At 42.1% G+C, this 14397-nt stretch overlaps 1 protein-coding gene across 3 annotated transcripts in view; it reads left to right on the top strand.

The window, feature by feature from the left end:
- siah1 (siah E3 ubiquitin protein ligase 1) overlaps positions 1 to 12817 on the top strand; it is a 37573-nt gene extending 24756 nt beyond the window's left edge. For 2 of the 3 annotated variants that reach the window (XM_083916044.1, XM_083916043.1), the window contains exons 3-5: positions 7089 to 7270; positions 8462 to 8758; positions 11850 to 12817. In XM_083916044.1, the coding sequence (XP_083772170.1) occupies positions 7089 to 7270; positions 8462 to 8758; positions 11850 to 12221 (851 nt within the window). In that variant the 3' untranslated portion in view covers positions 12222 to 12817. Of the gene's footprint in view, positions 1 to 5513; positions 5632 to 7088; positions 7271 to 8461; positions 8759 to 11849 lie in introns of those variants that run through there. The other variant, XM_083916045.1, reaches the window with a different exon arrangement.
- Positions 12818 to 14397: the final 1580 nt, after the last annotated feature.

Genomic DNA, 14397 nt, shown 5'->3' with positions numbered 1-14397 from the left:
CACACGCATTGATCGCGTGTGTGTGGCTTTGTTTACAAATCTTTCCACAGACCTCGGAGTTTTTGTGCGTCTTGTCGACTGTTTTTGAATATTTTCATCCGACCAAATCTGCAGTAAACACACCACCTCCGCATCACACCAACGTGAACCTTTCACCACCATTGTTGTTGTTGTTAAATGTCCGCGCATGGTCCGTCCTTCTATTTACATGTCCGAACAGGCGGACATAACGCTACTGCCGTAGGGCTCGTGCTCGTGCTCGTACACGTGCGCACGCTCATGCTCGTACATGTGCAAACGGCTCCGCTAAAGCCCACCTATTTCAAGCGGGCCGTGGCGGCCCAGCTGGCCCCAGTTGAGCGCGGAGCGGGTGCGCTCACACTACTTAAAGGTACTAGACTTTAGCTGAAAAACCGGTTTTGGCCGCGGCCAAAAGGATAGTGTGATCACGCTCTTAATACAGCAGAACAGCAAGAAACAGGCACAGCTAGAGTGACAGAACGTGACAATGATAATAATAGTGGTGGCAAACATGACGTTTTTTTGTATAGCTCCTCTTCTGTTAATCTTTGATAATAAATTAGATAATTAATTTAGTAGACCATAAGGCACACAGCATTTGTATAGGATACTAAGCTGCAAAGTGCTCCACAGGGAGCACGGAGAGGTGTGTAAGACTGCGACTCTGCTTCCTGTGCATCTGTGGGAAGGGCAGCGCAGAGAGGTAATGTTGACGGTACAGTGAGAAGAGTTTGTGCTTAGACAAATGGAGTAATTTGGTTACTGAGCTTGCTGTGAAAAAAAACAAGCTTCCAACTTCACAACCAAAACACATTATAAACCTATTTTTATATGAATGCATAGCATTTCCAGATAATCAGGATTTGTACATGTCTAAGCTACCCATCTACAGTTGTCTCTTTGCCACCAATTCTGATCAGAGCATTCTCTTTGAATTGTATTCGCCTGCCTGTACAGATCTACTCTGTTAGTTATTTCACCCTTGAATGCTAGCTGACTGTGACCCTGGCCTTGGCCTAGCAGAATGTCCTGAGCTAATTTGGTCCCACTTCTCTTAGCACTGCTGCTAGCATGCTAGCCAGCTAAGAAGTTCTAATAATAACTGCTAAGGCAGATATGCTTACAAGCCGGCAGACACAGTTACAGCTAACTAATGCTGTTCTTTAGGTCCATTCTAACCCCTGCAGTTGGCATGTGTATGAGAGAGGCTTTACTCTTAACAGATGCACAGAAGTCCTTGCCTGCTCGAGTAATGCAAGAAGTGATGACTAAGATAAAAGCATCACAGTTGGTAATCATGATTAATTTTAAATTCCTAGTATACTAGATATTTCTTCCGTGACAACTTTTCACGGTCACAAATAATTTATTGCTTTTAAACTTATATGACAAAACACTGAAATTAAAAAAAAAAAAAACTGGAACAAAGTACTTCCTTACATCTGACCAAACTGTGTTTTTTGAAGATTTAAAAAAAAAAAAAGGTTAACTTGTAATAAAGTTGTCATTGAATTATCAAAAAAGGGTCAAAAGTACAAAAGCAGCACTTTAACCACAAAGATTATGATACACATGCAAAGACCATGACACATTTACAAAGCACATTCAAATGATAAAGACGAGTCTGCCCACTTGATAATGCTCCTATGAAACGTATATTTATTAGATCACCACCAAGGTGACATTTCAAGCATCCTGCTCTTCTTTAGACCATGCAAACACCACCCGTGATGTTCTGATAACAGCAGAATTTTCTATTAACGCCTCATTATTTGACCTATTTTAAAACCAGAACATATCTTATCTCATCATTGGCTTACACTTGATGCTGGTCCATTCTGACTCAGTTTCTTCCACAGTTCACTAACTGGAGTGGGTTTCTTAGACATTACTTTGTTGCCAAGAATTTTCCAGAGATTCTCTATGGGGTTTAGATTTGGACGTCCTCCTCCAAATTTAACTGACTTCTTTACACACTTGGGGCTCAGTCTTTCCCCAACCCTTGGCGAACATAATGTTTCCCATCAGAAACAAATAAATTGAACTGAGATGTTTTCTGCAGCAGGAGTTGGGCCTCTTGTACAGTAACAACTACGCAGATGTGCTGAAGTCCTTCAAAGCTGTGGCCTCTACACTTCCTATTCATTTTTGAACCCTATAGAAGAAAACATTGTGGAAATCTTCTCTTCTAACACAATGGTAACTGTTACTCTCGTTTTTTATCCCCAGTGTATAGCTGCATAGTATCTTAGTCTTGTGTGTTGATCAGAGTTGTGCTTGAAGGTTGGGCGAGACAAGATTTTCAGAGTTCAAATCAGACCTCCAGCATTATGTCATTAAGTTAAGACCTAGAAATGTTATTTATTTAAATGAGGACACATCACACATTAATAAACATTACTGTAACTGTGCATGTGGTAACCAGCTGACTAATTTTCAATTTTAGTCCTTCTGTGCAACCATGCAGAGCAACGATGAGCAAAGAAACATAAATAGAATACAACAATCATGAGGGAGATCTTGATAAAATATTAAAAGATGCTAGGTTAGGCTTTGGCAGCATTTTGCTGGTGGGTGTAATTCCCCAGCTGTTGTGCCGTCTGTGTACATATTGCTGGGCTGTCTCAATACCTGACTCACTTCTTTTTGTCTTCACCTCCCACACATACTATCCTCTCTTTGCTCCACATTTTCTCCTCTCCTCTGTTCTGGGTCTCCCTGTGCTGCATCTGTCTGTGTGTAGGGCTACACAAAGGATGCTAGGTAGCAGAGTAGGCAGGGACACAGGCATGCACATTCATCCCACCAAATCCCTGTACTGCCCTGCCCTGTACTTTTTACATTTTCATTCCTTTTTACTCCCCCATCATCCTCTTCACCATCCCCATCTTTACATGTTCCACCTCTGATGTACCCGCCATGCATGATTCCTAAAGTTTTCTGTATCCTTCCTTTTGTATATCTCTAATATGGCCAGGGCTACTTTAATGTAACTCCAGTTCTATGAATATCTGCTGAGCCCTCTATTTTCAGTAGTAAGTAAGCTGACATGTTTTATGTGCAGGACCAAAATAATGCTTTTTTTTGTATTTTTCTTTCCAAAGCATCAGATAATAAATACCCTGATAAATAACCATGAAAACCATTGAATTTCTTCTGACAATAATCAAGATATCATAGTATCCTGACATCCCTACTTAATACATACCTATTCTTCCGGCCATCATTTTTACTCTCCTCCTCTCTGCCCTCTCCTTTACTCTGCTCCACAGGCCATCCCATACTTAACCACAGACCTGTTACCAAGGCAACTGCGCAGCACGATAGGAAACAGCAGCTCCACACACACCACATCTGAGTTCACTTTAGTGCTGGTTCTTTTTATACATATATATATACAGTGCTGTGAAAAAGTATCTTAAACAAGTCACTGTTATCGAACTTTGTTGTATCATAGACCCAATTAAAATTAAAGCTACAAGCAGTGTTGAACGGGTCCTTGGATTTAAACTGATTTTAGTATTTATTCTTTGGATCACTTTAGCTGTCCACTATGTGGTGCTTGAGAAAACACCCTCATATGCCTGTATCCTGTGTACCCCACACTATGTAAATTTCATGTAAATCAGATGTCAGTCACATAAGCTTTTACTTCCTGTTATCAGTAGGTGGTGCTGTGACTCTGACTCAATATGGGCATGTAGATGTCTTCATGTGTGGTCTCTTATCAAGAATGTGAATTCTGGGGCAGAATGGACAATGTAAAGTCAAGTTACAACAGTTTACTGTGTCATGACAAAACATGCAAATTGCCCACCTAGCAACTGCAACCCCGTTTCAGTAATATACAAAGCAATTTGGCATTGTGAACGTCTTTGAATTCTGCTGACCACATTTGAGATGGATCTGTTGAATTCTCTAGGAGGAATTACAAAAGTTCCATACCTGTAAAGTGCCTAAAAAGTTGTCACATGACTTATGACATCATCGTTCGAGGTATCGACTATTCCTTCAGAATTTAGAGTTGAATTAGCGAGAGGATTATACTTAAAGATCCGATAATCTTTCTAGGTGGAGTTTAAAAAAGTTTGCATAAAATACATGAAAACTGTACAAAATTCAAAATAGCCGAATTAGTGTTGGGCGGAGCTAATGAAAGCTAATGGGTAATATGTCTGAAATTATTATGCCATGTACGTACCTAATTTCATGAATATCAGAGCAACTTTGTTTCAACTAAGACCTTACAGGCGTTAGGGGATGCTATGGCTACTATGTCTAAGGGTTTTTATGTGTCTGCCAAGTTTTGTGCGCTTCGAGTATAACAAGGGCACTGAAAATGAGTTCAAATGTTCAAAGTAATTAGGGGGGCTATAGACTGGACTTGCCACACCTAAGACAAATTATAACATCAAATCGATAAAAATGACCAATTTGAACATGTGTCCACAGTGTTGTGTGTTTTTGTGCATCCTTGAGGCCTCAACAGGGGCACCGCCAGGGATTTTGGGCCCCATGAAAAGATGTCACACTGGGCCCCCCAACCAGGCACCAGCTACTCCAACCTAACGTGACGTCCATAACCCAACCGACCCATTTAAGCTTGAAATACCTTTAAATAAATAACTGCTCATAGTGTAACATCACTATATTTTTTCGTGATTCATTCATGATTAGCACATTTGCGTCACACTGTGTTTGCTAAATTACTCTAGGGTTCAAGAGTTAAAATATTGCCCAAGAAAAGGTGAGAGTTTCAAGTAAACCTTTACTACAGGTAGCAAACAGAAACTGTTAGCAACATAAGAGATTTTCTGTTTCACAATAAAGCTTTGTATTTGTGAAGCTCTTTGTTTCGAGACCTTTTCTTTTTGAAAACACTTATATCTATAATAACAAGCCCTGTTTGCACTTTCTTCCTACTCTCCCTCCTTCTGTGTCTCGCGCTAATACAAACTGTTTCGTGGGTCGCGCTAGGTAGAGAAGAGGACCAAACCATTACTTCTAAATACAGAGGTTTGAAAGTGTTACTTTTGGTCAGAAAACAGTGAAATTAACCGTTAGTTTTTATGTCATTTACATCAGAATATAGTCCGGCCCTTAATTCTCACAGAGATCCATTCATATGCAGAGAGGTTTTAGTGTTTTGTAAGATGCTTCAAATGAAATCCAAATGCCTGGACTTACAAGTTGCCAGTAGTCAGATTGGTTTGAAGCACTGTGGTTACAAATATTACGTACTCTACAGCAGTCACAAAAAAGGGAGGTGGTGCAGCACTAGTCAGGAGTCTGAAGCAAGTGGTCCACCACACTGATTGCTTCTCTAAGACAGTAAAGCTGACTATACATTTAAAACACACACTGAATCTATGAAGAATGTAATAATATTGGCTTGGGATGCAAATTTGTTTTTTTTGTTTTTTTCCCTGATCAACCATTAACAGACAAGCACTTCCAGTTGGTCCCAGTTCACCCTTCCGGGAGACTCCGCTTACTTTCTGCATTCCGTGGACAGCTGCGGACTTGCAGTTGTGCAGCCACAATGTGGCGTGCAGAGGACACATGCAGCCACCTTCCTGGAACCTCTACAAGTCCGCATCCACCTGTCAGGTTGTCAGCTTTGTGTCTGCCTGACATACTCTGTGTGTAGGACTGCAGATTGAACCTGCCAGTCCCCACTGATATAGTGACATGTGTCTCATAGATTTTTCTGCTGCACTAGCAAGTTGCGTTTCAAACTCTTTTTTTCCTGTTAAATTGTCATGGCTCTCCCGGCCAACTGCTGGAGCGACGGAGCAACAGACAATATGCCAGGCAGACACAGATAACTAAAACACAATTTGCTATTGCTTCAGCTCTATAATGAGCTCCTCTAATAACTCCAATAGGTTGTATTATTAAAAAATGAATAATATATTTTTTAACTGTTTAGTTGACAATATTTATCCCCAAAGAAATTTCAGTCAAATGCAACTGGACTTGGTTATTTGTATAGGAAGACGTTTCACCTCTCATGTACATGAACGGATGAAGCCTCTTGGATGAGAGGTGAAACGTCTTCCTAGACAAATAACCAAGTCCAGTTGCGTTTGACTGAAATTTCTTTGGGGATAACGATGACCTGGGCAAATGAGAACATTCACAGGCTTGGCTGATTATATTAATTGGTTAAACTTTTATCGTCAGTTAAATGGTTAATTAACATCCCTAATACTTTCACAATCCACATATGATCACAAAGATTGCAACCGAATTGCTCCCTGTGCTGCGCATGGGTGTGTGAATGTGGTGTGAATGGTTAGATTAGATGGTCTGTAGATGTCCACTGCCATCAGTGTGAATGTTTGTGTGAATGGGTGAATGTGACAAGTAGTGTGAAAGCGCCTTGAGTAGTCAGAAGACTAGAAAGGCGCTATAGAAGTCCACGATTGGATACTTTATTGTGTGGTGATGAGTGTGTGTGGCATTGTTGATGGCTAAACATGCCGTATGTGGCCAACACAATGGAGTTGGGCTCTGCATCTATTGCTGCGAGAGCTTCAAAGCGTGTCACTGACAGGATCAGAATATGTTAGCTAAGCATGTATCTGCGTGTCATCATGTAAACTGAAGAGTGCAACTGGTGAACCATTTGAGGAGGGAAGTTAGATTTCCCGCAGACCAAGATTTGTTGAATCCAGGCCACGTTGAAACAGTGATCTCTCACATGATGATGATCTTAAGGTTCACCTGTTTATTTGAAGCAACTACAATGAGCTTGGACATTGTTACAATACATTATTTATTCACCAAGGTTAAGAAAGTATGAAAATATTTTAAGGCTGAAATGACATACTGTAAGATTTAATGTCATATCACACAGGCCACGTTGTCAGTGTCAGCCTGGCTTGGCTACCATCCTTCTCTTTTCCCCACATTTGTTTTAAGTGGATGTGCAGAAAGTAAAAGAAAGTTAAAGGAGAGGTCGAGAAAATTGCCCATTCTTCTCTCTGACACACAGACTAAGTTTCTGATACACTGCCATATAATGTGCTGAAAACCTCATCATGGCCCTCTCTCTTTATCAGAAATGAGTCGCCAGACTGCCACCGCGCTGCCCACAGGAACCTCCAAGTGCCCCCCCTCCCAGCGCGTGCCAACCCTGTCAGGCACCACCGCCTCCAACAGCGACCTGGCCAGCCTGTTTGAGTGCCCTGTCTGCTTCGACTATGTCCTACCCCCCATCCTGCAGTGCCAGTCTGGGCACCTGGTATGTACTGTCTCACTTGCATTACATTTTAATGTCTAAATTATTAATGGTATAGAATAATTTTAAATGTGTGGGTGTGTACACACTAGGGGTGACCCCGAATAGTCGACTATTCGTAGATTCGCTCCGAGGAGCCTGATTCGACCGCCGGTCTCAGTCGAATTGTCGCAAAATGTGGTTATGAAACAATGGAATTGTGGCTCTGGGGATGCTGAATGATTTTACATATAGATGCTTGGTTTCTCCCAATAAACCACGATAAATAGCCTATTTGGGTATAAATATAAGCCTTTTAATAAATACTGTTGCTACAAATGTGAAAATAACTCTCCTAAATTTGCAGGATTAACCCCCTCACCCCCTCAGACTAAGTTGTTCTATCCAGGATCCGGCACCGTCAGAGCGCATCTTGGCTGTGCTTTAAATCTATCTGGGCGTCAGAAAAACAACAGTCTGCTGCTGTTTAATCATCAGCATCATTTACTTTGAATATTTGCCCAATTCTTGTTTTTCATTAAAGACGTTCAATCCGTCACAGTCTGACACAGCTCCGTGAAAGTGAAACTCCAGTTCTAAATATATCGTCAGCCATTGTCAAAGAAAGATTCAAACAAAACACATTTATGTTATAACAACAAATACTTTTAATAAGATGCACCTATCAGAAATCAGAAAACACATCTCTCAGTAACCCTCTGTCTGACACTCGTGACCGCGCAGCGCTGTTATATCGGTTACTTTCGCAGCTGTATTTGACAACCCATGCAAAGGCGTACATTTCTGGCGTAAATTTTGCATATTGCCGCATCTAAATTTTCTGGCTCTCCCTTTTCATTCAGTTGAAGGCCGAAATGTTCCCAAACCAGCAACATTACTTTTGGCGTTGCGACTAAAGCAGCTGCCATTTTTCAGTCATACACGCTTTAAAGGCAGAAGTGCATCATGTGATGCAAATTGTGATTTGTGTGTGATGAATATTGTGGTTGCTTGTCATCAGTAGGATGGGCAACCAGCCTTTTATGTATTTATAACTCATCTTGACTCAGAGTTTAAGTCAAAGGAAAATGTTCCATGTTATAGGCTAAAATGTCATTAAAAATTGGTGATATTTCAGAATCCTCTCCCCCTCCTCGGAGAGAAGAGCATGTCCTGGAGGGAAGACCGCTAACTTGTTTTACATGTCCCTTTCAGGTATGCTCCAACTGCCGGCCCAAGCTCACCTGCTGCCCCACCTGCCGGGGCCCCCTGGGCTCCATCAGGAACCTAGCCATGGAGAAGGTGGCTAACTCTGTCCTCTTCCCCTGCAAGTACGCCTCATCAGGTTGTGAAGTCACGCTGCCTCACACCGACAAGACGGAGCACGAAGAGCTGTGCGAGTTTCGGCCGTACTCCTGCCCCTGCCCCGGCGCCTCATGCAAGTGGCAGGGCTCCCTGGATGCTGTCATGCCTCACCTGATGCACCAGCACAAGTCCATCACCACACTGCAGGTCAGACATTGACTCCTCTCCTCAGCTGTTTTTAAAAAAAAAATTTTTTACTGAATTTTGCAGAAAGTCAAAAAAGAACAGTTGTATAGTGCATCAGCGAGTCTGCCTAAAGGTGAAAAACAAACAAAAACCCCCAACATGAATCCCACTATCCCTCCCAACAACCCATGTCACACGTAGTCACAATAACCAACTAAGTAATTAAATAACATATAACATAAGTAGATAAGAAAGGTACAATGAAACAAAATAGAGTAAAAGCTATAGCTTATAGCAAAATAATTAGTGGAATGCTGTCAAAGATCCCTTCTGTGAAAACCTTAACCTCTCCAATCGGAGACACTGTAAAAAATATCATCTGTTGTAAGTTGGTGGAGAAGCATGTTTCCTTTTAAGGGGAATGGTACGTCTGGCGAGCAGGGTGGTAAAGGCCATGACACGTTGTGTAGTAATGGGCAGATTTTTAGATGGAGGGAGCCTATAAATAGCAGTCAGAGGATTTGGTTCCAAATTTGTGTTAAGAGCCTGTTTGAGGGTTTGAAATATATCGGACCAAAATTCTGCGAGCTTTGGAAACGGGGAAAGGCGAAAAGTGGCTATTAGGCGGGTTGTATTTGTCCGACATAGATGCAAAGGACGCATAAACACCTCCGTCACTCACAGGTCGTTTTGAGGCCCTTATCTGACATGTGGAACGCAGGGTCGGTACAGGAAGGGAAAAACGCATAGTTATTCAAAATTGGGGCTAGGACCGAACGAAGCCCTTTGCAATCTGTACTGCTTCCTGAACTAGATCCAAATTTTGATGGTATTGACAACAACCGGATTGGGAGAGACCTTGTGGGCAGTTATGGGGAGCTGTGAGCAAATCATAGAGTGCCAAGATTATTAATGAAGTTTATGATTAAGCAAATTATTAAGAATTTAATTAATGTTGCAGGCCCAGAAGTAGGGAGGGAATGCTAGTCCCTCTTTAGGTTTAGGGAGTTGGAGAATATGTATTTTGATACGGGCTGGTTTATTCTGCCAAATAAAAGCGTTAAGTTGTTGGTCTAGATTAGTTAAAAAACGATTTGTTAAGACAAATTGGGAGGTGTTAAAGATACAGAAACTTTGGTAAAATGACCATCTTAATAAGATTAACCCAGCCTGCAAGGGACAGGGGGAGGGCTGCCATCAGCTGCTTTTATGAACTACACACTAAAATAAAATATATTAATATATACAAATCAAAACAGTTTTACTAACACAACACAAATATTTTCCATTATTTTCTTTATTTACAGTATGTTTACTCCATCTAAAGCCACTGAAGCACAGACTCATGTTTTCTTCCGTAGTTCCTGGTTAATTATCTCTACTGTTCCTGTCTGTAGAGTTACAGGTTCACTTATTCATTTAATTCTCCATCTCTACTGTTCCTGTCTGTAGAGTTACAGGTTCACTTATTCATTTAATGATCCATCTCTACTGTTCCTGTCTGTAGAGTTACAGGTTCACTTATTCATTTAATGATCCATCTCTACTGTTCCTGTCTGTAGAGTTACAGGTTCACTTATTCATTTAACTATCCATCTCTACTGTTCCTGTCTGTAGAGTTACAGGTTCACACTTATTCATTTCACTCATTTAGCATTTAGCTTGTATAAAATGCTGTGTATGAAATATGTCTCTGTTTGGAGTTCATTTACTTATCTGAGCTACAAGACATATGTAAAAATGTCCAGTAATAACAACATAATGGCGTACAGAGTCAGAATTTAACATACGTGTTAAAAGTTGGATTTTAAAACCATTTATTTAAGCATCTAACAATTGGTATTGAGATGTTTAATATTGACCCAAAAAATCCTCAGATAAGTCTGGAAATTTGAGTTTGGAAAAGTCTTGAATGTAGAAATGGAAAATGTGTAGGCACCCTGATAAAGGTATAGATTGATGTCTGTCATAGAAAGAGCCTATTGAGACACAGGGAGAATGTCCATTTGTTTTAGGTGAATGAAGCTCCACTACCCCATGAAAGAATGAATCCTTCAAAGAAAAGCCTTAATGAATGTTGATTGACCGCGTCGACATGGTTAAAAACAGGACTGGCACATCTCTGCCCTCCCGTAATGGAACTTGCGTTCTGTTTGTAGCGGGTTATTACACCTTTGATTTTAAGGTTACAGTTGGATTCTGTTTTTTTATGCCTCCGCGCCGGCCATGGTCGTGGCTGGAGGCCTCATGTTTTCGGGTTGTCCATCCATCCCATTCTTGTGAACTATCTCAGGAGCACCTTGAGGGATTTCCTTTAAATGTGGTACAAATGTCCACTTGAACTCATTTTAAAAGGTCAACGGTCAAGGTCACTGTGACCTCACAGAATGTGTTTTTGTCCTTCCTTCTCTGATTCTAATTCTGACACATTTCACACAAATGTCTGACAGGATAAAATGATGAAGCGATGATATTTTCCATCCAAAAGGTCAAAGGTCAACTTCACTGTGACATCAGAATGTTTCATCACTCAGATACTGAACTGGAGACACTAATGTTGAAACTGTGCTGATTGTAGAGATCTGAAGATGAGAAGCATCAACGTTTCACTGAAAACTACAATAAATCCTTTTAATTGCCATCATTTTTGGATGTACCACATTTAGGCTTCATGGGGAAATTAAATCTTTTCATTTGGCCTGATCAAAGCTCTTATTGAAGCAGGGTTTCTTCTGGTCTAAGCATCTGGGAATTCACTAAAATGTGTTCTACAAGTGGTAAACTCCTTTCAGGAATTAGTGTGTGTGCTTGGGAGAAAGAGAGGGGGTGTGACGATGTGAACTGCAGCAGTGCAGTGTGTGGTCAGATTATTTGTCAGTGAACAAATGCTACAGCTCCTCAAGGCCCGAGCCACATTCTCCGGTCTTACTTGCCATCTGATGGTACATCATATTTCAGTGCATCTCAACTGCTTCGATTGTGACTTTTTTTTATTTTTAATGTTTCTCTTGTAAGTGCTTCATGGAAGTCCTTTAGGATATAGACTCGACTATTATATTAAAGCCTTAAGAAATGACGACTAAACCTGTTTGACCTGTGTTTGTCCGACCAGGGGGAGGACATCGTGTTCCTTGCAACGGACATTAACCTGCCGGGCGCGGTGGACTGGGTAATGATGCAGTCCTGCTTCGGCTTCCACTTCATGCTGGTGCTGGAGAAGCAGGAGAAGTACGACGGCCACCAGCAGTTCTTCGCCATCGTGCAGCTCATCGGTACTCGCAAGCAGGCAGAGAACTTCGCTTACCGGCTGGAGCTCAACGGGCACCGGCGCCGCCTGACCTGGGAGGCCACGCCGCGTTCCATCCACGAGGGCATCGCCACGGCCATCATGAACAGCGACTGCTTGGTGTTCGACACGTCCATCGCACAGCTGTTCGCCGAGAACGGCAACCTGGGCATCAACGTCACCATCTCCATGTGCTAGGAACTTTTCAAGAGCAGAGGGTGAAAAAAGTTACAGATTGTCGGGGGAGGGGGGGGCAGTTTTAGGGGGTCAGATCCGTTATGACCTCACAGCGCCCCCTCCCCCCCTCTTTGCCTCACCCCTTGAGACATGGAACTGGACTGTCTGATTGGGCAGCCGTGGAGGCCCAGGGGGTGGGATGGATGGCTGGATGAATGGATGGATGGATGGTTGGATGGATGGATGAGTGGAGGAATAAATGAACAAAAGGACATAACTGTGTAGTGATGGTAATAGACTTCCAAACACATAAACATATATATTTGTGAGACGCATACACGCACAGGCAGTCTCCCTCGCGGTCACAACACGCAGACACAAACTGAAAAGCTGTTCAGTCAAACTCGTCTTTTCAAGTGATTTCCCTCCGCTCTCTTCTTTTATCGTCTCGCTTTCTTCCATTCCCTCCATCATCCTCAGACGTCGCAGACACTACAGCTTTGCGACACACGCTGGAGGCCAGTAACCACCAAGCAACACCGTGTCCTGACAGCTACACACACACTGACCAACCCTCAAGCGATATTGCAACACGGACTCCTGGTTAGTGCCCCAAACCCCCCCACACCCCCCCAATTCCCCGCTGTTTGTCCTCCACCTCAGTCCCCCTCAGACCTCCTGGATCGAATAGTTCACGACCATGGCCGTGGCTGGGTTTCACCACAGTAGGTGTCTTCATGAGTTAGCCAGCTCAGACTGGTACCCAGAGACCATGAAGTTCCTTCTCTGGGTATTTATCGTCACCTGTGAGCGACGTGGCTACCGACGGCCGGCAGTGTTTTCGGCCCGTACAACATCTGCACATCTGCTCATCTGGTTTCCTTCCGGCCTACGTCGATCCACCCAAGGCTAAAGATTGTGCATCGGACGCTCTTTAAGTAGTAGACTGTTGTCGATAGTTATTAGAACAGACTATGCTCTCATACTGTATGGGTTTAGGAAGACCCTCGGCAGCCCTGGATTTATTTTTCTTTTGTTCATGGAGTGGACACAGCAGTGGAGTTCTCACACACACAAAACACACACCTGTTCCTTGCATTACAGGCCGTGTGTACAGGTGGAATAGTGGATGAGTTGAGTGTCAGAGCATTATTGACAGAGGATTATAGGTTGTTGTTTTTTTTTGTTTTTTTTTACCAAACGAGGAAACAAAAACACTGCATTACAGTTGAGTCTCTTTTTTTTAAGTCTTTTTCTTATTCATTATTTTAGTTGTCTTTTTTTTGTGTAAGAGGAGAGAAGAACTCCTGATGTGCGTCTGTGCGTGCGTGTGTGCAGGGGCAAGACGGCAAAAGGCCCGCTCTCTTTCTCCTCTCCTTTCCTCTCCTCCTCCATCTCGCTTTGTCTGCCATCGTCGGCCTCAACCACTGATTGACTGATCACCCAACCAGGAATGAGGGACAGTTTCTACCGTTACAATGTTGCTATTGTTATTATTAAATGGAGATTATCCTAATTATCATTTTTTGTAATGACTTTTAAAAAAAATTAAAAGGCAGTTGTAAAACTTGTGGCTAAACTTCAGTGTTTGTAGTTAAAAAGCAAGTTGTGTTGTTCTTCTGAAGGTTTGTGTCCCCCCCCCCCCCCCCAAAGTTGGATTGTTTTTTTCCTCATCTTTGTCTCCGTCCTCTCGTTTGTGTGGACAAGTCTTTTCTTTTTCTTTTTGTCTGTGAGGAGGGAGGGAGGTCAAGCCAATCATCTCTCCCTTTCTCTTCATGTGGAGTCTCAGTAATGTTGCTGCTCTCCCTCAACTCCCTTTTTTTTCTGTCTTAATTTGTCATTAAATAAATCTATCTTTTTCATACCTGGTGCCTTTTATTTTATTTTATTTCAGGCGGCTTCAATCCAGTACTGATGAGTTTCAATTCCTGTGTCTGTATACTTAAAGAAGCCCTATGATGCTAGTTGTTAGGGTCATATTTTTATTTTTTGGGTCAACTACAATAGGTTTACATGCTTTGATCTTTAAAACAACAAATTATACATTCAGTGGCCACTTAATTAGGTGCTTACCTGGTGCTTAATAACGTGTCAGTGTGGTCTTCTGCTGCTGTTCCCTCTCTGTAGAAAGTAGGTGGTGTTGTGTGTTCACAGATGTTGGAACCAGTGGATATTTGAGTTCCTGTTGCCTTTCTAT

Source organism: Echiichthys vipera (assembly GCF_963691815.1).
Source record: "Echiichthys vipera genome assembly, chromosome: 7".
NCBI lineage: Eukaryota > Metazoa > Chordata > Actinopteri > Perciformes > Trachinidae > Echiichthys > Echiichthys vipera.
This window is presented reverse-complemented; position numbering and strand designations above follow the sequence as displayed.